Source organism: Prorops nasuta, unplaced genomic scaffold (assembly GCF_024137725.1).
Source record: "Prorops nasuta isolate Cenicafe-Biocafe unplaced genomic scaffold, Cenicafe_Pnas_1.2 PNAS00004, whole genome shotgun sequence".
Lineage (NCBI taxonomy): Eukaryota > Metazoa > Arthropoda > Insecta > Hymenoptera > Bethylidae > Prorops > Prorops nasuta.
In genome coordinates this window covers 3,102,460-3,124,758 of record NW_027116801.1, presented here as the reverse complement: position 1 = coordinate 3,124,758, position 22,299 = coordinate 3,102,460, and the positions used below count along the sequence as shown (strand labels likewise).

The 22,299-nt window shown below is 41.4% G+C and overlaps 1 protein-coding gene across 1 annotated transcript in view; it reads left to right on the top strand.

Moving 5' to 3' along the window:
* The first annotated feature begins 1,049 nt into the window (after positions 1–1,049).
* Mid1 overlaps positions 1,050–22,299 on the top strand; it is a 41,926-nt gene continuing 20,676 nt past the window's right edge. The window contains exon 1 of the mRNA XM_066725583.1: positions 1,050–3,076. Within this exon, the coding sequence (XP_066581680.1) occupies positions 1,166–3,076 (1,911 nt within the window). The 5' untranslated portion in view covers positions 1,050–1,165. The remainder of the gene's footprint in view (positions 3,077–22,299) is intronic.

The following is a 22,299-nucleotide window of genomic DNA, read 5'->3' as shown; positions in this document are numbered from 1 at the left end:
CCTGGGTGTGTCCATGAAATCGTTATTGGACGAAGAGCCGGCGTCTTTGCTGATGGACTCCCGTTTGTCGTAGTTCCGGTGGCGAGTGTCGTCGTGGGTGAGAAAACGGAGGAGACGGGAAGTGGTGGAAGTGGGGGTGGAGGAGGAGGTGGAGGAAGAGGAAGAGAAGGAGGAGGAGGAGGAGGAGGCGCCGGCACGGGAGCTGGGTGCACGGCCGGGAGTTCAGAATGCAGCATGAACCTCGGTACCCCGTTCTGGGAGTTCGAGAGCCTCGGCAGGGGGACGAATACGGTGTCCAGGTGCTTTCGCCGCTCGTTGTCCGTGTTTATCGGGAAGTGGTGGCTCGCATCTGGTACGGGGAGGGAGTCGTTCGAGTGGAGGAGGGAGTTGTGCAGGAGACGACCGGCGACCGGTAGGAAGAGAAGAAGACGGTGCTACGCGTACTCGTGCAGGAAGTCGAGGACGCGCCGCTGCCGTCAGAGGTGGTTGGAAGGGTGCCAGAACTGGCACAGGGGAGCTAATAACAAGCCAGGAGACGTCGGCAGGATCGAGGAAAGCGTACCACCTGAGAAAGGGGATCTCGGTGGTAGATTCGGCTGCGGCGGCAGCGGCTGCGGAGGAGGAGGAGGAGGAGGAGGAGGAGGTTGCTTCTTTCAGCCGGTGGTGTTGGTTTTTCAACGGCGTCGGCGGCAGCTGCAGCAGCGGCAGCGGGAGAGAGGAACGTTGGAGGTGGAGAAGAAAGAGGAGGTGGAGGAGGAGGAGGGAGTGCCAGAAGCGTGGTCGGTGCGGCTGGATCGTCGAGCAACGTGTTTCCTGGCACGCCGGAAGGCGTTGGTCCAGGGAGCGCTTCAGGGCCAAGGCAAGGAAGCAGAGAGTCGTCAGGAGCGAAGGAGCAGGCGTACGCGCGGGGCGAGAAGCGGGCTCAGGCCTTGGCGGCGGCAGCGATGCGGGGCCTCCTGCAGCCCGGCGCAAGAAGCGATCGCAACACGGATTATCCGGGAGAATCCGTTACGAGTCTGTATCGCGTTCGTCCACGGGCCCGAGACTCCTCGCGCGGAGAGAGAAGCTCGACAAGGTGGAGGGAGGAGGGGGGAGGAGGTACCAAGCCGGCAAGGAGCGTCGATCACGGCGCCAAGGGGACGCTAGAGTCCCCGATCTCGTGCCCATGCGGCGAGACTCGCCCGGACACTCGGGACCACCACCCACGGCGATACCACCACCACCATCACCATCACTTCCGGAGAACCAGAGTCGTGACGACACCGGAGGATCACGGGAGGAGAGAAACCACCGGCAAGCCTTGGCCAACCACGGAAATGCTGCTGCGACTGCCCTTCTTCGCGAAAACCCCCTGGTACCACTCAATAAAGAGGAGGAGGAGGAAGAGGAGGAACGAGACGAACCGCTCCTCGGCTCGACCGCTCTACGACGATACCAGGACGACTACCAGCATCGGTACCACTGTTACAACCATCGCCACTGTTACCACTACCACCACTACCACTGCTACCACCACCACCAACACTCCCCTTCCAGACCAACGGGACAATCCAGCGAGAGAGCCGAGTCCAACGACCACCACGTGGGAACCACGGGCCTTCCTTCTCTCAATGTGCTGCTTACTACTAACACTGCCTTTCAACCTCATCCGCGGAGCACGGACCTACAGATTTATCTACCTGAAACGACCACGTGCATCGACCTTCCTGGTGGCTACTCGCGCAGCCCCAACCACTCGCGATCCCCTCGTCATCATCGGGATTCTCGTGTCTCGCCGAACGACGATCAGCGTAGTAGTAGTAGCGTTGCGAAAAGACGAATCGCCGAGCGGGGATATCAAGGGAAATGGAACGACAACACTGCCCCTTCTTTATCAAAGCCAATCGCCAAAACGAGGAAGGACAAGTATCGTCGAGGAGTCGCGCATCTTCCCGACGGTGACAATGGCTACATCCTCAAGAGACATGCCTCCTACAGGAACTCTTACGGACTCTTCTTCATCCTGTACCTCCTCGCATGGCCTATGCTCTGCTCCACCAATTCTTCCCCACAATTGCCAATGGTACTCTCGCAAAAGTCACTGTCGCGCGACGAAAACATTACGTACCAGTCGCGCAATTTTTCCATACCGGATGTGCGTTTGGTGCCTTCGACAGTCCTGCTGCTGCAGCAGCAACAACAACAGAAACATACGGCCGAAGGACGATCGCAGGAAAAGGTTAAGGCTACCACTCTTTCTTCTACCACCACCACCACCACTACTACTACAACCACCACTACTACTACTACTACTACTACTACTACCACCACTAGTACTAGTACTACTACCGCTGCAACTAGCGTCGACCAAACAGACTTTACCGCCTTTGAAGCGAGTAATCAAGCGTATTTTCAATACTATCAGCAGGAACAACAACAACAGCAGCAGCAGCAACAACAACAACTACAGCATCCAACCGTTCACCCTTACGACGAGTACGTTTGGGAGGTGAACCAAATAAACCCTTGGCTATCGGCATGCGACCTGGCTGGTCCAGCGCCTGCCGATCTTCAGGGTAGCTGTGGTCCCCCCGAGGTTCCGAAGAACTGTCCATCGGCTTGTGCCACGGCCAACTTCACAGAGGTCGTTGACCGTTTGCAAAAGAAACCTGCCACTAATAAGGATGATAGGGGAAGGAGCAGCATGTCGATGGCTCCTAACGGTGAACGTACGGCGACTCCGGAACAGTGCCTTTTTTATCTCGAGGAGTCGCACAAGAAGGACATTTGTCAGGACTATTTTGGCCGCGATAGTCCACGAAGTTTTTTAACCCCAAGGGAGAATCGATATAGGTTCATGAGTGGACTGCGTCTGCGGCACTGCTGCGAGCATACGGTGGTCAACGCCCTTGCCCCCGGTAAGGGTGGCCCGCTCGAGGATGTCCTCAAGGGGGGCAGCAAGTGTTCCGAGGCCTTAAATAAGCTTTTGCTCGTCGATGCACTTGCTGCCAGGTTGCACTGCGAGTTCGAGGAGGTCTTGGCGCGTTACGACTGTGCTCAGCCTTACTCGGTCATCTACAATTGCACTCATTGCAAGGTAATTTATCTAACTCACTTTTTTACACTCTACATCTATATCTATAAATATATGTAAGCGATGCACACGCGATTATATATACCTAGCTATACTTGGACGAGCATTATTCATTCGTTTACCACCATCGCTGCTCCTTATAAAAGTCTAATTCCAAACCGTTTCGTCGCTAATCGAGTTTCCATTTCGTTCCTTCTCCATGGACTTTCATGGCCTTTTCTGGAATCGTCGAGTCCGAGACTCTGGCCAAAGTAGGTAATTTCAACGGGAGAGCCCATTTAAGGGAGAAGCTCGATCCCTGATATTCATGCACAAATATAGTGTGTGTGTGTGTGTATATATATATATATATATATATATATATAGGAACCCGCGAGCAAAGCATCGTCGAGTCACCGACCTCAATATCCCTACTGATCCTGGACCTTCCACACTGCTTAATTCAGATCAACCACGATTTACCCTCTTTTTATGCAAGGTGCACTGGGAAGAAAAATCATTTCACTCCGATCAATCCTTCTTCCGAACAGTGCCAATTCAATATTTACTTGCTACTATAATGAAGTTTGATGAAATCGATTAAATTTCGCTTAGTTCAAATCCTACTTTTCTTCGTTAAATCACAGTTATTTATTAAGACCAAGTACGAGTTTGATTGACGAATACTCGAATAGACGTTAATTTTATTCTAATGATTTTCTCTCAATGCATATACATACGCATACATATATACATTTTTTCTCTTACCATCGCTTCCCACACAAAAGCAGCGTGTGTACGTAGAATGATCCAAATTTATATGCTTATAAATCTGACTCGGTTGTTCTCCATGACGTCACTCTCGATCATCTTTGATAAGAGCAGATTGGCAAAGATGATTTTCAATGAAATATATTCGACCGAAGCGTTTAGAGGCCTTTACAAAAAATCGTCTCGTTCCTATCGAGCGAACGTCGCTAACAATGTTTTCCTTAAGTGCGAAGTTGCTATTGTTGGCTCCTCCTGATGAGAATCTTTGAATCAACCGACTGTGACTCATGTCCCCTTTCAGAAATGAATTAACGAACGAGTGTTTGTCAGTTTACTTTGTTCGACCCACGCTCGATCGATGTGACAGCTGTATCGAATGGTCCCATGCAGGCGCTGATAAGAAATTAGTCAACCGGAAAGGGAAATACCTAAAATCAATTGTACACGTATATATCAAAGCAATTACATCACGCTTGAATATTTTGCGCGCGCTTCATCGAACAACGGTGGCTCGTGGCGGTCGAATGATTGACTCGAATCACTAAATATCTCTTTCGAAGGCTGAATGGTGCAGAGTGCATTATACAATTTCTTTTTTTACGATTCCACTGCACGAATCATTGTTGTGCCTTAACGTAGCGTTTCCTTCACTCCCCCCTTAAGGCTCCTTTGACAAAAATTTCAGTCCTCTCAATAACGATAAGTTAATATTGACAAAAGTATATATAGCCTCTCCCTATACGCTATAGTTGGAGTTTACGAGGAGGCCTCTCAGTCGAATTAAATTCGGCCTTGCCTGAAAGGCTATTGAAGTTTTCTCTTATTATTTCAGGCTAAGATCGTTCAACACAGCTTTCGGCGTTGGTTAAAAGGCACCGACCGTTTACATGCACTTCGCACTTCGTTTCGATAGTAGCACATTAGACTAGAAGCTTTTTCTCAGCGAGACGGTTGAACAAACGTTCTTTTTGCCGGGCGTGATAAAAGCCGGCTTACAAATTGCCTTCGCGAAGCGGCCCGGCGGCCTATTAAGAGAGCGCCAAGCAGCGTTTCATGGCGTCCTCGTTGTCGAGTCTTCTCTGATGCTGCAGCAGCAGCACTCGAGTCGATGCGAGAACGAGGCTACGTGTTTTAGGAAGCTCAAATTCCGGCTTAAGTATGTCACACCTATTTCTCCACCCCTTTGCCACACTTTTATATCCGGTTTACACTCCGATCGTTTCTCCCACCCATGCACGCGCTTCCTCCGCGTCATCGTCGCTCGCTTTTTCGCCTTAAGATCCAATATTTAACCCTAATTAAATGCCTCCTCCTCGCGATACTGCGAGGCCTGATGAGCCCCATCTTGAATAAATTACTCGCCCCGGTAAATGTATACCATATTTACGCGAAATCGTCTCGCGTCCCATTAAATCGCGCGTGTAATCTGGCGAGGAAGCCTCTAGTAAATGGACAGTGTGATTGTCTCGCTAATACAGAGAGGAGTGTGCTCTTTATTATATATATATATATATACTCTATACTGTTTTATAAGTTGCCTAGGATGTATAAAACTCTGCAAAGCCCATTAAACGTTTATCGGCTATTATCGGTTTAATCGCCTCGTGGTCCGCGCCTCGACTTACCGAAGGATGCTGGCATATCTCTGCTTCTTCGATAATCACCACTCGTCATACACTTACAGTTTTCCGTTTCCTATATATTAAAACACAGTCTCAATTGTGATTTTTTTCTCCCATATTGCTGGTACCCGGTATAGTAAATCCAGGTTTAGGAGGGGGAGAAATAACTGCACGGCGTATATAGGGATGGAGATGTTTCGAACGGTTATGTGCTGCAGTTGCGTATACTTCATTTTTTATGTACTCGGTAAAGAATGTTTAGCCAATTACTATTTAAAATTTGTTACTATGAGATTTTTTATTTTAAACAAATATTGATACAGTTTATTCAAGGTATCTGTGATATACTTGAGTATGTGATGAATTTTTTTCTGAAAATATCACTGGACAAAGTTGGTCGTTTTTATTTTTTAATTGTTTTGGGATTAATGAACCATGAGTAATAATTTCAGAACATGCATCAATCGTTTTTAGTGAAAAATTCTTACATCCTCCTATTTTCTCTTATCATTCATGTGTATACTGTGAGAAATACAAAAATTAGTTGCTTCAACTATATATAGATACACTATGTTCTTTTAAGGTCGGTATATAGGACATTTTTTGCGTTATTTAACTATCGCACTATTGATTGCAGCAGCATTATCATATTTCGTTTAATTGAAGCATCGGAGTGATGAGCGAGATTGGCTGCGATGAAATGACATCAATAATAAACAATAAAGTAACTAAAGTAATAGCCCCATTAAAAATAATTGCTCTAAGATTTTATTTAGTATGATAATGTACAGTAACACAAATTATAAATGTGCAGTAAAATGCAAATGAAGCAAATGATATAGTTCTAGCAACACGAAAATATAGCGATAGTTACTAAAATATAGTTAGTTTCTACCGGTGTGGTAACTATTTAAATGAAGGCACGAATACCCTGAACTATTTTAACTTAGCATATTAACTATACAATTTTACCGCTAGATGGCCAAAACGTTTTAAATCTTTTCAAAGTTTCTCGCTAGTATATCACACGGTTAATTACTAAATAAGAAATTATAGGCTCGACTACATTAATATGTATCTTACTTATATGTAAGTACTTCCTGATAAATTAGAGTATATGGTATAATATAGGTTAAACGTATAAGCCAATCAATTTCCAACAGTATGCTTACTGTATGTACTAAAATTATTATCGTTACCTAGTATAGTGTATGGTATTACTAAATTACAGTACCTTCGACTATTTTGTGTTTCGTTGATGAAACTATTTTTTTATTTAAAGTCTGTGTTGTATGCACCATATAGATGAAAAAAAGGTTATAATATAACGTTACAAACCCTGATTTTTTATTATGGTTGAAAATGAAGTATCAAGTTAAAAAGACAAAATTTATGATCGTTCTTGGATATCTACAGGGTGTTTCACGTAAGGCGCCCCAGCTCGAAAAGAGGACTTAGAGCGCATGGTGGGGGCAGATGCATCTTATTGGCCGCGGTTAGAGAGAGAGAGTAAGAGAAAGAGGATAAGAGTTGACCAAACATGACTGATGTGAGCGGGGAAGGGAGGGGCAGCGATACGCTAGGCGTATCGTCTAGTAAAGGATAGCTCTATCCTTCTCCACGTTAATCCTTTTCTCTCCCTCCGCGGCCAATTAGATGCATCTGCCCCCACCATGCCCTCTGAGTCCTCATTTCGAGCTGGGGCGCCTTACGTGAAACACCCTGTATATATTGCTATAATTGATAAAAAGGTGCATGCAATTAGTAATCTTATTTTTTTCAGAATTTCCACTTTTAGATAGGCGAATACATACATGTAAGCTATAAGCGTACGAACGACCTGAAAAATATCTGCTTTCTGATTTACAGATTGCCAGTACTCAGTATCTCTCTATAAGAATAATTAAAATTGAAATAACAAGTTTCTTAAATTTTATATCAAAGTAGTTTTTCAGTAAAGAAAATCGAAGCATTTATTTCAAATTGGGAGGATGTTTTAAGTCCCTATATTACATATATAAATCTATACAATAAACTAATCTGGTTTATAATTATTTTATTTCATCGCAAAAATTATATTATAATGCTAGCTACACTTCTTCGTCTAAATAAAGTTGAAAAATAACGTACAATCCAATATACTTTTTGACGGTTAGTCATGAATAAATTTAACATTTTTTAAACGTATATGTAACATAACATTAAACCACTCCGTCCGCTTGGTATATTTCACCACTTTAGTATAGTCACGGAGTAACTAATTCACGTGCTCGAAAGTACAAACAAGAAAAAAAGTACTAAGCCACAAAATATCAGTCGAGGACAAAATGATCTATATTTTTCCAGTTCTAGAACCAATTTATTTCTCTGAGTCATGGAGGGATACACGTTGCTTCGGCGTAATATTGCAAAGCATGCTTCGAGCAACTACAATAGCTTAAGAGATTTTCTTTTTGGCTTTGATAAGGGTTCTTGGCGGTAAGAGAAAGGACTGTAAACCTTAATGCGATTAGAAAATTGTAAAAGGAAGTTCGCAAGATCCAGCATGGGAATGGAGCTGGCTCTGATCGATTTTAGTGTATTCTTAGCAGCGAGAGTTATTGTCATCTATTCCGGGCCTTTTTCTTATTTCATTCGGTCATTTCTCGCATATGGCAACATACGTCTTCCTCCCCCCTCGATTTTTCTTTGACCCTCCAGCCTTTCCATTTCCTTCTCCGATCGACGTATATACGACTATTTCAAGCTGTTTGCGCAAGTCTTTTCTTCATTTCAGAGATTTCCAATATTTCCACGAGATCTCGATCTATCTTCGCACGAATCGATCAGTTTCGTCTAAAAAGCATTGTTCGACCTTCCGCATGAATCGGTCAACCGATGGTGCAACACTGTCACTTGCGACCTTGAAGCAACTTACATATATATACACATAATTTTTATCGGTCCTGTGTGGTCGGAGAATATATCATAATTATATCGAGCTGTGTTTTGCAAAATATATTTCCCCTATCGGATTGTTCGACTAAAGCTCGAAGCTCGTTTCATCCGTGCATTACAGCAATTCTGGTGTACACGGAATATGGCTTCTTTGTATACTCGCATCATATGCTTTCTGCGAATTCTACAGAAATTTTTCTATAAAACCTTGCAGGTTTATCGGAAAACTTACTGCAACTTTTTCTTGCACCCCCTCCCCCCACCCCTTTCTCTTTCTCTCTTCAAGAAAGTAAGGTTTTTCCGTACATAGCTTTAGAAAACGTGACGCGCGAGAGTCGTCAAGTGACTTTTTCATTCCTTTGTGACGAAATATGGTATAGGCCATTAAATCTCTATCCTGGCTTAGGGGAGATTTTTAAGAACTCGGTGCACAATGGTATGCCATCAGGAAATACATTTGGATAATTAATACGATAGTTGGATCAGTGCACGGGGGATTTTTGCAATTTAATCAAATTCTCGTGGCTCGACCGTTACAAAGGCACGACGTACTACGTACAAAGGTGTGGCTATGGGATAAGGGCTCGAAGGGGAAACCAGAGGTGCCCGTAAACTGCCACGTTCCTAATTGAGATCATCTTACCGCAAATAATTACGTCTATTTTCGGCCCGCATCGACCTGGACGACCCGCGACTCCTCGATGTTACAATTAACGTCATCGTCGATGTAGCACACTCACATACGCACACACTCAGAGCTTAGCAACGAATTCACCTTTTAAATCTTGCAACTTCACCGGTCCACTTTCATTTATTTCCACGTTGCGGTGTATATATATATATATATATATATATATATATATACACGAGTTTTTTCGTTAAAAGGCCACCGTGAGTCTGGCGATCGGTTCGAAAATGAAGAAGAGTGGCAGTTTTTCATTAAAAACGACTTAACGGGATTTGTTTGATCGAAAAAGACTCGTCGTGTGTGGTATAAAATAGCTAAAGAATTAAATCGACATTAAGAGAATTCAATATTCTCTAAAGATTAATTTGCGATCAATCGTGTATAGGCAAAGCCGAACGGGTGTGCGATCGTTAATCGTTCTTTCATTCAGCGCAGACATCCGCTTGTGTCAATCTGTGTGTGGAAACGTATAAAGCTGCTACAATTTCCACCCTTAATCTCAAATAATATTATAATAATATCTGTGGCTTCGTCCTGTGCAGAGAACGATATATTTACTTTCCAGCCAGGATTTGTTTGGACATTGATCCTAATGCAATTATAAATGTTAGAATTGGAGTTGTAATTAATTTTCTATACCGACGTGTCTCGTGTATTCTCCGTGTAACCGGGATCGATCGATGGTCAAAGGTGGTTTGGGGTGGAAGCTGTTAATTTCTCTTGCCAATCAGTGGTTCTCGATGTTTGTTCGTCTCCGAAGCCGTTGAACTTTTCCCTTAACCCTATACACATACATATGCATGTGTGATAGCGTACGTAGTGTAGGTTCGCCTCGAGACAGCAATCGCGTTTACCCCTGTAGATATACGCGTGTAGTGAATTATAATGCATCTCTATATCCTTTCTCCTTTCTTCTCTTCTCCCATTGCGAGAACTTGCACGTCTCCCTTCGAATCTCTGATGGAAACCCGCCCTGAGACTATCGATCGGTTTTCAAACTCTGCCAAACCGTTCCGGAATTCCTCTGCGAAAACTTTCTCATATTATTAAGAAACCGAGTGAATATTTCATTAAAACTAACTAGCCTATCGTCGCCCGACGTTTCAATGCGTTAAAACTGTTTTCCTCGCTGCTGCTAATCCGTTGGATGTAATTTTCGGTTATATCACTTATCGCGCACATCCCATGGATTTCGCTGATGCATCCCAAACGCTCCAGCCTAAATTCCGTGAGGAGAAACAGCAATTTCACTTACGCAGGATATAAGATAACGAGTGTGATCGTTCTGTCAATATCCCTATTTTTCAATATCGGAGTGAAATTTTTCCCGTTCCGTAAATAGCATTGGGCCGACTAGGGGAGTATAACGCAGCTGAAAAATAAATCCCATTGAAAGATGAGAAAAGTGAGCCAGAACGTCCTACGAAGAGTCACGAAAAATTTTATCTACTTCTACTTTCATTCAACTTTGCCATCCACCATCTATACCTCCTCGCTAACTTTCTTCCCCGGGTCCATCGCTTCGCTTGACATTTATTTTCTCTTGTAGCTCTCGCGCGTCGAATCTTCGACACGAAACAATCCTGAAACGTAACATCGCTCACGTACAATATCGATAATTGTTTTTACACGCGGTAAGGAATCTAAGCTGCGCAGGAACTTTTCAAAAGACGCCTCGTTTCTTCTTTCCTTTTTTTTTACTCAGGCACAATATCTGCACGCTATAGAAGTGACGAGATTTTCAATGCGGGTGTGTTTGGGACTCGAAACTGTCATTAAAGGTTAAAGCTGGAGCTATAAAATTCCGTTTGACCGACGGGACGCTTCAACGCTGGTGACAAAGACACCCCCCCCCCCCCTCCCTTAAATATATATATATATATATATATATATATAGTATTATTCTTTCAACCCGAGCTGCGCTTATTTAAAAAATATAACGATACGCTCCATACTTCCCTGCAGTTATTACGCGCGACTCTCAGTTTAGCTATTCCCAGTCGAGTTGCAGAAATATTGAGTCGCGAGAAAACTATGCGCAGGTTCTTCACCGAGACTCCAGAGAATTCCGGAAATTTCAGGCATTTCGCGCGCCTAGACAAAATAACTGTGTGACGCGCTGGAAATAAAAAAATTGTTTTTTTCTTTTCTAACCTCTCTTTCTCTCTCTTTATACGATTTGGTGACGGCAGAGATTGGCTCTGCTCCATCTGCGCAAGAAAATCGATTTGCCAACTATTAACGACGCTGGCAACAATTTCAAAAATAATAAGATATCATTTAAATTTCAATCAGTTATTCTTTTCCCTCTAGAAAATAATACTAAAGTCAAACTGCTTCAGTTCTTGAAACTTTCAATGATTTTTAATAATTATTCAACGTTATTACTTCAAATATTTATTAAACTATTTCAACATTATTCCAATTATTCTTCACCAATAATAAACACAGTATATATCTTCAAAAATTTTAAAACACACATTATATAATAAAAAAATTCAACTAAAATACGAATTCTTTACTGTACACGTTTCCCACATTCTTAAACCATATTTCGACAGATTATTCCTATATACACAGCTTTGTACGTTAATATCCCGAGAACAAATATGTCAGTGGTAACCGTGCAGCTCTACCCGATGAAATTTCTCCGGATCGATGGAGTTTTTGTTCTGGAAACGCGTGTGTGCACACACACCTATGTGGTGCACGATGGTATTATTAAACTGCAGTTAATATACGCGCGTATCCATGGAAATTATCACATTGCAACTGTCATATCTTGCTTGGCTCCGTGCACGTGCAACGGATATGACGACGCAGTAGCAATTCTAGCCTGTCTCGTGCAGACGGCCACTTATCCGCGCGTGTGTCTTCCATCTTTGTCCAACATAAGTGTCCCTTTGCTCGTGCGAGCGCACGTGTCCCCCAGCAGCATTACGATTCATCCCTGCGCGGCGGACTGGTCCAGCAAAACTTATTCTCTTTTCCAAGCGAAACATCGAGGAGATCCTTCGTGAAATATTTCGCAGACACGCACGCGCGTTCCTCGAAGAAATTTTTTTCACCACTTTATTACGAAAACAAGTTGAATAATAAATCTTCGATGAATTCCGTTGGTTCTGACGCTGTTGTTATTATCAGTTTGCCTACAATGAATTTCCGCGTGAATTAACCTTCCTTTCCCATCTCTACGGATACATATGTATTCGCGGCCTCGTAGGTGCGAGAGTGTGCAAATTATACTGATGTAGTCGCTACTTGTCTGTCAGTTGCAGGCATTATCCGTTTATTTGGATAATCTACGTGAATTATATTGAAGCCGCGCCACGTATAACAGAAACGCAAATATGAAACTTTTTTCCACCTACACCCGCGAGCAAATGTTGAATGATACTTAACTCACGCACACACTGGCATTCGCGCTCGTCTCTGTTAACCGTGAGATGCGGGGAACGTCCGAGGATTATATATTTATACGTAAAACTTGTAAGAGCAAAAAATGTTGGTTTTCTGAAAGAGAAAAAAGTAAATCCTGGAGGTAAATATATTATATACTTTTCAGACGCGACACAAATGCGTCTGAAACTTGTCTGAAACGTTCCGACGTGTCGAACAGAGTCCAGGAACGTTTTAGACACGTTTTCTGATGTCAAAGTGCGATTCGAGATAAACGACGGTGTACTAGCGTACTATTAGTTATATATATATATATATATATATATACAGCGTAAGCTATATAAAATTTCAGAAAAAATCTACAAATTATAAATCCGTAGAACGTTAGCCTCGCAAAAGAAAAATTGTGTTCCAAAGGTGAGAATAAAATAAAGGAGGCTATTGAAACTCGAAAGAATATCGCGTGTCACTCGATGCTCGCGATTATAAAGACGATCCAGCTGCAAATTTGCCTGATTTGTCATCGTTACTGGCTAATTCGTTTGCTCGGAGTTTCACTGCTGCGCGTTATTCAGAGACCTTGAGAGAAAGAACGATCGACAATAATCTCATCGACGGAACAATTAAATTTTAAAGCTTATATACGTAATATTAATTTCCGAGTTACGAACAAAACAATATCCGGTGAAAATACATCGCTGCATGGCCTATAACAATATCGAGCTCGTACCAGCCTCGTGTTTACTTTTTCAACCAATTCACAGCAGCGTTTTGCATCAAGTTGAAACACATGCACAGACTATAGATTTACGGTTGAGTCTGCAAAGGCTGCAGTATACAGGGTACATCGAAGAAGCCTGCAGGGCTAATAAATAATCCCTCTTATATACCAAACGCCCACTCCAAAATCTGTTAGACGTTCGAATCTAATTTCCTGTGTATACACAATTAGCGAAATTCATATTCGTCATTTAACCTGGACAATGAAGCATGCACGCGCAACTGACGAGTCAGTCGTTTGTCAAGCAGTTGTTTACGACGAGCACTATACATCCCCACCATTCCTAGCGACTCGCAATTTGGACCATGGAGCAGGAAAACCGTTCCCTCGGGAAAAGTAGCGCGTTCCAGGTGCCTGGTTTTTTCTCTTCAAAGACGAAAGGTGGAGGAGAAGAAGAATTTTCGTGTAATTGCGTGGAGCTGAGCGAACGAATCGATGCGAGGAATAATGAACGAAACGGAAGGTAATATGTTGAGTATGGATCGTAATAAATGGGAGAAATCGGTTGGGGGAAAGTGGAATAAAAAGTAGGCGATGATGTGAAAAATGTTGGGGATAGCCGTGTGGCGCGTAGGAAGGTTTTCCTAGGGGCTCCGCATCCCCCGACCGTCAGGATCGATAGTCGGCTCTCGATATCCCCGGAATGCTCGGAGGAAACGCCTTAACGTCTTGCTTAGGAACAATCGGGCCTCCCCATCAAGACACGTCGATATTTTGCCTAGACCTCTCATCCATCGCTTCTTCCTCCTCTTCTCTCTCTCTCTCTCTCACACACACACGCACACACACATATACATTCATATATAACCTCTCTTACCGACTTTCACCCCTCCGCACCCCATCTTACCATACATACCTCTCTCTCTCTCTCTCTCTCTCTCTCTCTCTTCCCCGTCATTTCTCGTCATCCCCCAACGCCCTCGACCCGCTTCGCTAAGCACCAAAAACACATGGGATTCAAACTCCATCGCTCAACGATATACTATTTTCGTTAGAAATAACACCGAGTCGATTGTTCCATGAATAGAAAATAGTCCAACTCTCTCGTAGTCGAGCATTATATTCTCTCCACCAATCAGATCCTTCCCTAAAAATATATTTATGTCAACCGTGCGAGGGGAATGGTCCTGAAAAGTTGGCAGAAATTTCATCGCGAGACTGTATATCTTGTAATTGTACCATTTATCGTCTGACAAGTCTCGGTATGTACAATGGTTAATTCATGACTGGAATACATTGTAAAAAGTATTTGTAAAATTAGAACAACGCTGGTAGGTCATTTTATAATCCACGACAGTCGTTGTAAATTTACGTCCCACTGCGAAAGGATAAATTTAATATAGTTGCATTAATAAAGAGTTATCGTGTGTAATTGAAAATAATTTACAGCGTTGTTCAGAATCGTCCTTGCAAATAAGGAAATAATTAGTGCGCTGTGTTTTGTAATGTTCGCCACATCGATGATAGTTGTGTGTTGGCTCATTAGATAAAACCAATGGAAAGCATTAAGAGCTTCCTCGATCTGTGCAACTACCTGAAAGTTTTGCAAGGGGACCAGATTAAACGAGGACTTGCACGATTCATAGTTGATTTATGTGCCAGTCCGAAGAACAGGGATTTAGCAAAAGGAACTTGTTAGCAGTATTAGGAACCACCAAATTCTTACGTTTATATTATGTATAAGTTTAAGACGGAGAGGGGGAAGGGGGGGGGAGCTATTCGTGTAGGAGGTGGACAAAAGTTTTCCAGCTTGTTGCATTTCTTTCGTCTTTGGATTATCCCTAGTACCATGACACCCTCTTGCTCCCATTTATCATAATAATCCTGCAATGATCGCGCTTGCACAGAGTAATAGTCAACTGTAATTGCGTTTAGAGAGCCAAGCTTATAATGTTTGCAGAATTTCATTATTGGTAAATCTGTTTCTCCCGTTTACATTCAATTTGCGCTTCATCTTGCAACATCGAATTAGTCCAATAACGAAAAGACAAATGACAGTAATTATTTCAGCAGGAGAAACGAAACAGCAACGCAGTAACTGACGATCTCAGCTGCTTTAATTTTCACGATTGTCGTAAGTGAGCAAACTGAAAAACTGCCCTTCCGATTAACATTCCGACAATTTCACCAATTCTCCTGAATAGTGTCTACAAGGACGATTCCTATTTTCTTGCAATTTTCTTAAATTTAGCACGAATTGCAACACTTTTACTCTTCATTCTTGGTTGTATAATTGCGAACCACTATCAAACGAGTAATATTCGTCTCGTATACTGATAAACCATCGAAACATTTTTTAAACTCTTATTGGATAAACGTCTTCGAGAAACACATGCTTGTATCTTTATATCAACCCACTCTGCTGTTCTTGGGTAAAACGTCCCAACTGACATGAAAATAAAATTGCAAAATGGTACTTTCTCGGTATAAGTCTACATTTTTTGCCTATACTTTGTATATAAACAAATTTATGACGTATATTCCATTTTCAGAAATATATCCGGAAAACTACACAATTTAAGAGAATAATTTAAAAAATAAATAAAGAATCAACAGCATTTGTGTGCAAAAAATCTAACATTAAAAAAAAAAGTATATAGTTAACAGAGAAGGTTTTATGTATGTACAAGAACAGCAGTAAAGAGTCACAAGTTAGTTGCTCGAATCACACGAATAGATTCTGAAATGACACAAAAGTGCTGATGCCATTGTTCGGAATGTACAGCTACATATGCATAAAGGTGTAATGATAGCGGGGAGATCAAACGATTTTCTCTCCTGGACACAATGGAGGCTCAGCTGAGCTAACAAAATGCTCAAAGGTAAAATGAAATTTCAATAGCAATCGAATAAAATCGTCGCTTGAACGCGCTTCTCGCAAACATTATTATCCATCGGATGATAGTGACAGGTCGGTAAACAATTTGTTTCGGGGCGTCATTTATATACATATATATATATATATATATATATATATATATATACATACAACAAACCATTGTACGCGAATGGCGAGAATAGCAAAATTGACAAATTTCTCGCTAATTACTTATTAATCGCACTGGGCGCAAGGTGGACAATATTTAATCCGCTAGACAACACCTATCAGCCATATAGAAGGAACGAAAAATCGTTCGAGAAATTTTTGATTTCTGCCGATAAAATTGGACAAAGGCGAATAAAATTTCAATCCAGACCGGATGTACTTATTAATTATCCCTGGACTCGTTATTCTTATCAAGAATCTCAATCCTGTGGACGGTTATTTCGCAGGTTGTATCGATGTATCGCTCGCGTTCTTTGCTATTATATATAGTAATGGCGGGTTTCCATGGGGATTCCTCGACATTGAAATTTAATCAAGCGTTTAGTAGGAGGATTTTTGGCGGGAGAAAAGATTCGTCTGGAGAGGAAAACGGGGCTTTTGAGGAGACTTTATATGCGGTGTAAGAGAGTCGGAGCACAGTTAAGCTTGCAATCGCAACGGCTCTTCGTGTGTGCTTATAACGGCCCCATATTGGCGTCGAGTAGCGAGGGCAATCTCGCTATTGATTGCATCTTTTGCCCTCTCCCCCTCCCGATCACCCCCCCCCCCCTCCCCCTCCTACCTCATAGAGCTCCTCTTACCAACCGAGATACCGAAATAACGCCCCCTATATATATTTTTGTCCAACTGACGAAACTTCCCTTTCGTCCAGGAAAAAACTCCTTCAACGACGATTTACCTAATTAGCCCCACCAAAATCAGTTTTCGACGCACCTGTCACTCGCACTCTCACCAACTTTTCATGGCCCTCCCCCCTGCTCCCCCGTCTGAAACTCTCTAAATAGATTTATAACTTATAAGGTACTGCGCTTATAACTACCGAGCCTTAATTCCTTCCTCTAATTATTCGGCTTCGCCAGTTAAAACGCCCTAGTGTATAAGTGTAAGAAAACATGCATTTCCAAAGCACTGTGAAAATGCTAAGTCTTTTTTTAGCACGTTTTGAAAACTTTTTAATATTTGCATTCGGAGAGGTTTTATGTGCAATTTTTGTATCTCTAATATTTTTGAAAATAAACACGTATACAAATGTTTTCTTGTGTGTCTGATTTGTGACGTTTTAATTACTGGACCGTGTAGTGTAAACTTGTATATACATTGAAGAAATTTTAACCACAGATTTCTGAGGTAATTATAAATAATAAAGTCTAATAAGATTTTTTTCTATCGCTCTTTTCCTTTTCGAAATCAACCAATAGCAAGCCGTGCAAAATAGAGGAAAGTTATTGGAAGTAGTAACTGTTCCCCCACTCTGCCTCTCTCCGCCAATCTCGTTATCCCACTGCATGGTTACTCGTACGCTATTGGTTGATTTAAAACTGGGTGTGATTCAAAAAGGACGTTTGATAGAAAAAAATTTTATAGAAACTTTTCTTTTATAATTATTTCAGGAATCTAAAGATATAATTTTCCAGTACATATTTTTATAACGTATATATATGTGTGTGTGTGTGTGTGTGTGTGTGTGTAAAACCATCGCTATTATTTTTTAAATCCCCAGAAAAGCAAAAATTCTACAAAATTTCCTTAACATTTGCATCGTGGAATATTAATGCATAATTGTATACTTATACGAGAGGTAGAAATTAATACAGGGAAGCCCGTGAAATTCCCTAGCTCGAGTCTCTTATTACGAGACGTGAGTCGAAATACTTTAATTATCACGAAGACGGGAGAGTGGTCACGTTCAAAGGTCAACTAATTAAAAGCGTCTCGTTCTCTGTGCGGTGGGAATGCATCTGCGTTACTTCAACCTCTGAATGTTTTATTGGTCAGTAACGGAAATACTCGCAAATTTGCAGACTTGAAACAACGAAAGGACGATATCAGGTAATGTACTCAAAAGGCGTACAAAAAAGGGAAATTTACACGCTATTTCATTGTTATACCGTCTCGAATAATGACTCGTATTAAAAAATTCTTTTCCGAGTATAATGTACAAATATCTATGGTCGTTTCGTCGATTGATTATCGTGAGGAATTCATTACTCGACTCTTACGTTATTGGAGTGTATATTTTGAAAAAAGCAATTTCGATGACGTTGATAAAGTTTTACATCGGAAAAAGGAGGAAATTAACGAAGGGCTTTGCGCGTCATGTATCGTCGTTCTTATGTAAAATTTTCTAATTATATTATTTGTATTTTCGATTTTTCTGTAAATACTAATAATTCTCTACTATTTTTTTCATTTATTCCCCTAAACTCGACTACTTTAGCTATATTCTACACTCGTATAAAAACTTCAATTTCCTTATAATATATATATATATATATATATATATATACAAAGCGGCTTATTTGGAAAGTCCTTTCTTGATGTTAATTCGAACATTTAACAAAAGAAAAATAATATGCTAGATCGATCCACGTTCGATAAGCGAATCTGTAGGAATTAAGTGAACGTGTGTGTGAATGAGACAAAATGCACTCTTCGAGTTTTTTCTTCATGGTGAGCGTAGAAAGAAGCAAAGGACTACGAATAGGGGACAGAATTTCTCCTCTTCACCGATACACTATTATATATATAATATGGTATATGACTCAGAACGGTTTCTTTTTCATCAAGAATTTCCTCCCCATAGCGACAATGTCACCCTAAAGAAGCAGGGAAACTCCGTAGGGTCAAAGAATAATTCATCTCTCTTATCGTCGACTAATTCCAATATTCCGTCCAAGATATAAACTTTCCTCCAAAAAAAATATTACTCTCCTCCAGAAATTACAATCGGATGCATTTTCAGTGGTTTTCGAACAAAAAACTTTAATTACCAGCATTTCGTCGGAGGATAAAACGCAGGTTGAGAGAAAAGAATGCCGAGTTTACGTAAGAGCCGGGGATGCAAGAACAGTGTCGATAGTCGCGTAAATTGTCAGGTCGCTTTAAAAAAGGGAAAGGGCCGGGCGGCAGCGGCGACCCAACTACCCAAGGCACGGTGATTAGTAGAGAAAGCTTGCGCGCAGACCGCAGTAGTTACGGTCGAGATTCAGCTGAGTCTAATGGGACAAATTGCAGTAGGCAAGAAATGCGAGAAGAGGTGGAAAAATAAAAGAGGCCGTGCCCCCGCGGCCTAAAATAAAACCGACTAAAGAGATACTCCGTTAAAGTATGGAGGGTGTGCGGGGGAACTTGACTGAAAGGACTAGTTCAGTGTGGACGGAATACGGATCAATATCAGAGGGTAAAGCTTCTTTCATTTCGCAGGACTGAGAAGAACGTCTTCTTTGCTCCCTGTGGATTGTTCGACCCCGAACTCCTCCCCCCCCCCCCCCTCAGTCTTCCACTCTTCTCGCTTCAGGCCAACTTTTTTCCTCCACTTTCTTCTACCCCCTCCCTCTGCATACATTGTTTCTGCCTTTTTACCCCAACGCCTCCCAGTGGACACAATTCCAGGCCGATCGGTTTCTCGTTACCTTCTGTCACTGCTACAACTGCTGTAAGAGGCTACGAGCACAACCTTCCTATTCTCTTATTTATTTCTCACCGATTGCCACTGAACCTTGTTTGACCGTTCCTGATTTTTTTTTATCATGTTTACCCTGCACATACGCGTAGACACTGGTAATGAGCTTGTACGTTAAACTCTTATTTTCTATTCTTTTCTCGAGAAGAATTGTCTCGTTTATTGGAATATTCTTTCAGGGATCAAACCGATCGATCTATACTCCAAGCGAATAACTGTATTTTTAATAGCAAAGCTGCTTTTAATTGAACGGTAAAAATGATTTTGGCACGAGTCTCGGCACATGCGCGCACGCTCGCACTTGAGTAAAAACTTGACGTAAACAGTGTTACGCGTTTCATGTGGCAGGGAGAGAGAGAGAGAGAGATGGGAGAGCAACGATCAATAGGTCCGAAATAAATAGAAAGAGGAAAAGTTTTAACGCGATATACCATCACGTGTTTTCATTCGCCATTTTGACCACCCCTCGGAAATTCCTCGAGCAACTTTTGCCAACGAATCCCAGCGAGGCGAGTTTAGTCCGAGGCGCAGTGCAATGCTCTCGAATGAAAAATACCTCAGAGATTAAATTCTGTATAATTGGTCCTGAAAATTTCTATGAGCCGAGATCCGATAAGACGCTTTACGGTATGCAGGCTGAACGGATAAGAGACAATGAAGCGACAATGAGGTTCTTTTTGCATAACGAAGTCGATTGAATTGTGGATGAAAGCTGCGCGACTATCGCGATGACGATATACAAGCAAGTGGTGCATGGGAATCAGCGAGAAAACGTGGGTAGAATTTTGGGAATTAAGCGGCCTCCGCTGCTTAGCATGTGGAGAAGGAATTCCTTTCGTTAAACGCAGACACCAGTGAAGATGCAACGGGCCACTCTCAACGTCCAATTGGGAATTGACTGTTCCGTGTGTGCTTTGGCTTTTACGTTACTTTCTCCTCTTCTGTTTAATGATGTTACTTTGCCTGATTGTACGAGGAACGCGCTTTCTTAACCTTCCTTCCTTCGGTTTTCCCACGAGAATTCTTGACACCGTTCGAATGGAGCTCCAACGAGACTTGGCTGTAGTTTCTTTTCGGTAGCTTGTTAAGGACGCTCCTAGATGGAAGTTTGTGTGGACATTGAAGAGTGGCAGTGACGTGGAAGCTCCTCTCCAAATCGTCGCCACTTTCAGGAAGGATACATAGCGATGGCGAGGCAAGCACTGACATGGTAGCTCTTGTCCAATATCGTTCTTACGATTACAAAGTGTCTCTCGTCCAATAAAATCTCTCACGAGTCTCCAATAGATTATATATATATATGTGCTTGGTGGAATACGTTTTTGGAAATCTAAATTAATAATTGGGAGGAAAGCATAGAATTTTTCTTGATGCTAGATATAAGTACTGATGTGGTGATTTTTTTAACGTGTTCTTGTAATTATGAAGTGTCTCTCGACCAATAAAATGTCACGAGTCTCCTGTCAAATATATAACGAGTAATGTAAATTTTGGAAAATCTACATTAAGGTAGTTCGTGTAGTAGATTCAGACTTACTGGTCAAACACACTATAAATTTCAAGCAAACAAAATTCCCTTATATAATTGTGCAATTATTAATTTAATATTCGAAAACAGTTAAAAAAAAGTTATATTAAGTATTTTGCCTGTATACATGCATCCAATAAAATTTTATATGATCTGTTTCCTTTTTAGCTTTTTTTTGTACTTTGTTATTTTAATGAAAATGTTCCATATTTGGCTCGTTTTTAACTTGTAAGGAGCTATTTTAATAGTAAAAGTATACTCTGTAAATCCCCCATCTTGACTTTCGAAAAGTGTAGTAAACTTGGTTTTAAATCTATTTGTTTAATAAAAAAAACCTATTAGTTAATTAAAAGAAACTGTGTGGCTTTTAACTTGATTTCTGTAGTTAATTTGGGAAAATTAAGATAGTGTATTTGTAGACTATAATTTTACGAATTATATGGCTCGTCAAAAATTAATATTCAGGTGAAAATGTAAATTTTGCAGTAAAAGAACTTGTTGAAATAATTTACAATCATATGATTCATAAGATTTTATTGGATGCTAAAATATTAGTAAAGCTTCTGATTTTCTATTGTGTTTTAATTATTTAAGAATATTTCATCATTAATTATTCATTCGTACAACAGAATTTTGATTCCTACAAATTTGAAGCATGTCTGACTAGTGCGGTGTGTACATACGGAATGAATTGCCTTAGAGTCGTTAGCTAGCCCTCTGGGTCATAAATGAAAACGACCCCAGCCCATTGAGTAGAAAAATACATACTCACATTCTATTCATTTAAATTTATCACTTTTTCTTATAAACTTAAAATTCAATTTTTCCAAATCCAACCATCTATTTCATTGAAACAACATTTAAAGATTACATATAAATTTGTAAAAAGTGAACAAATTCAATTTTGTCCTCGTAGCAAGCATTTTAGTGCTCGGAGTCTTAAACGATCCATTCTGCTAGCTTGGTACCAGCTATCTCATACAACGGAAATGTGCCAGCTATATACGAGTTA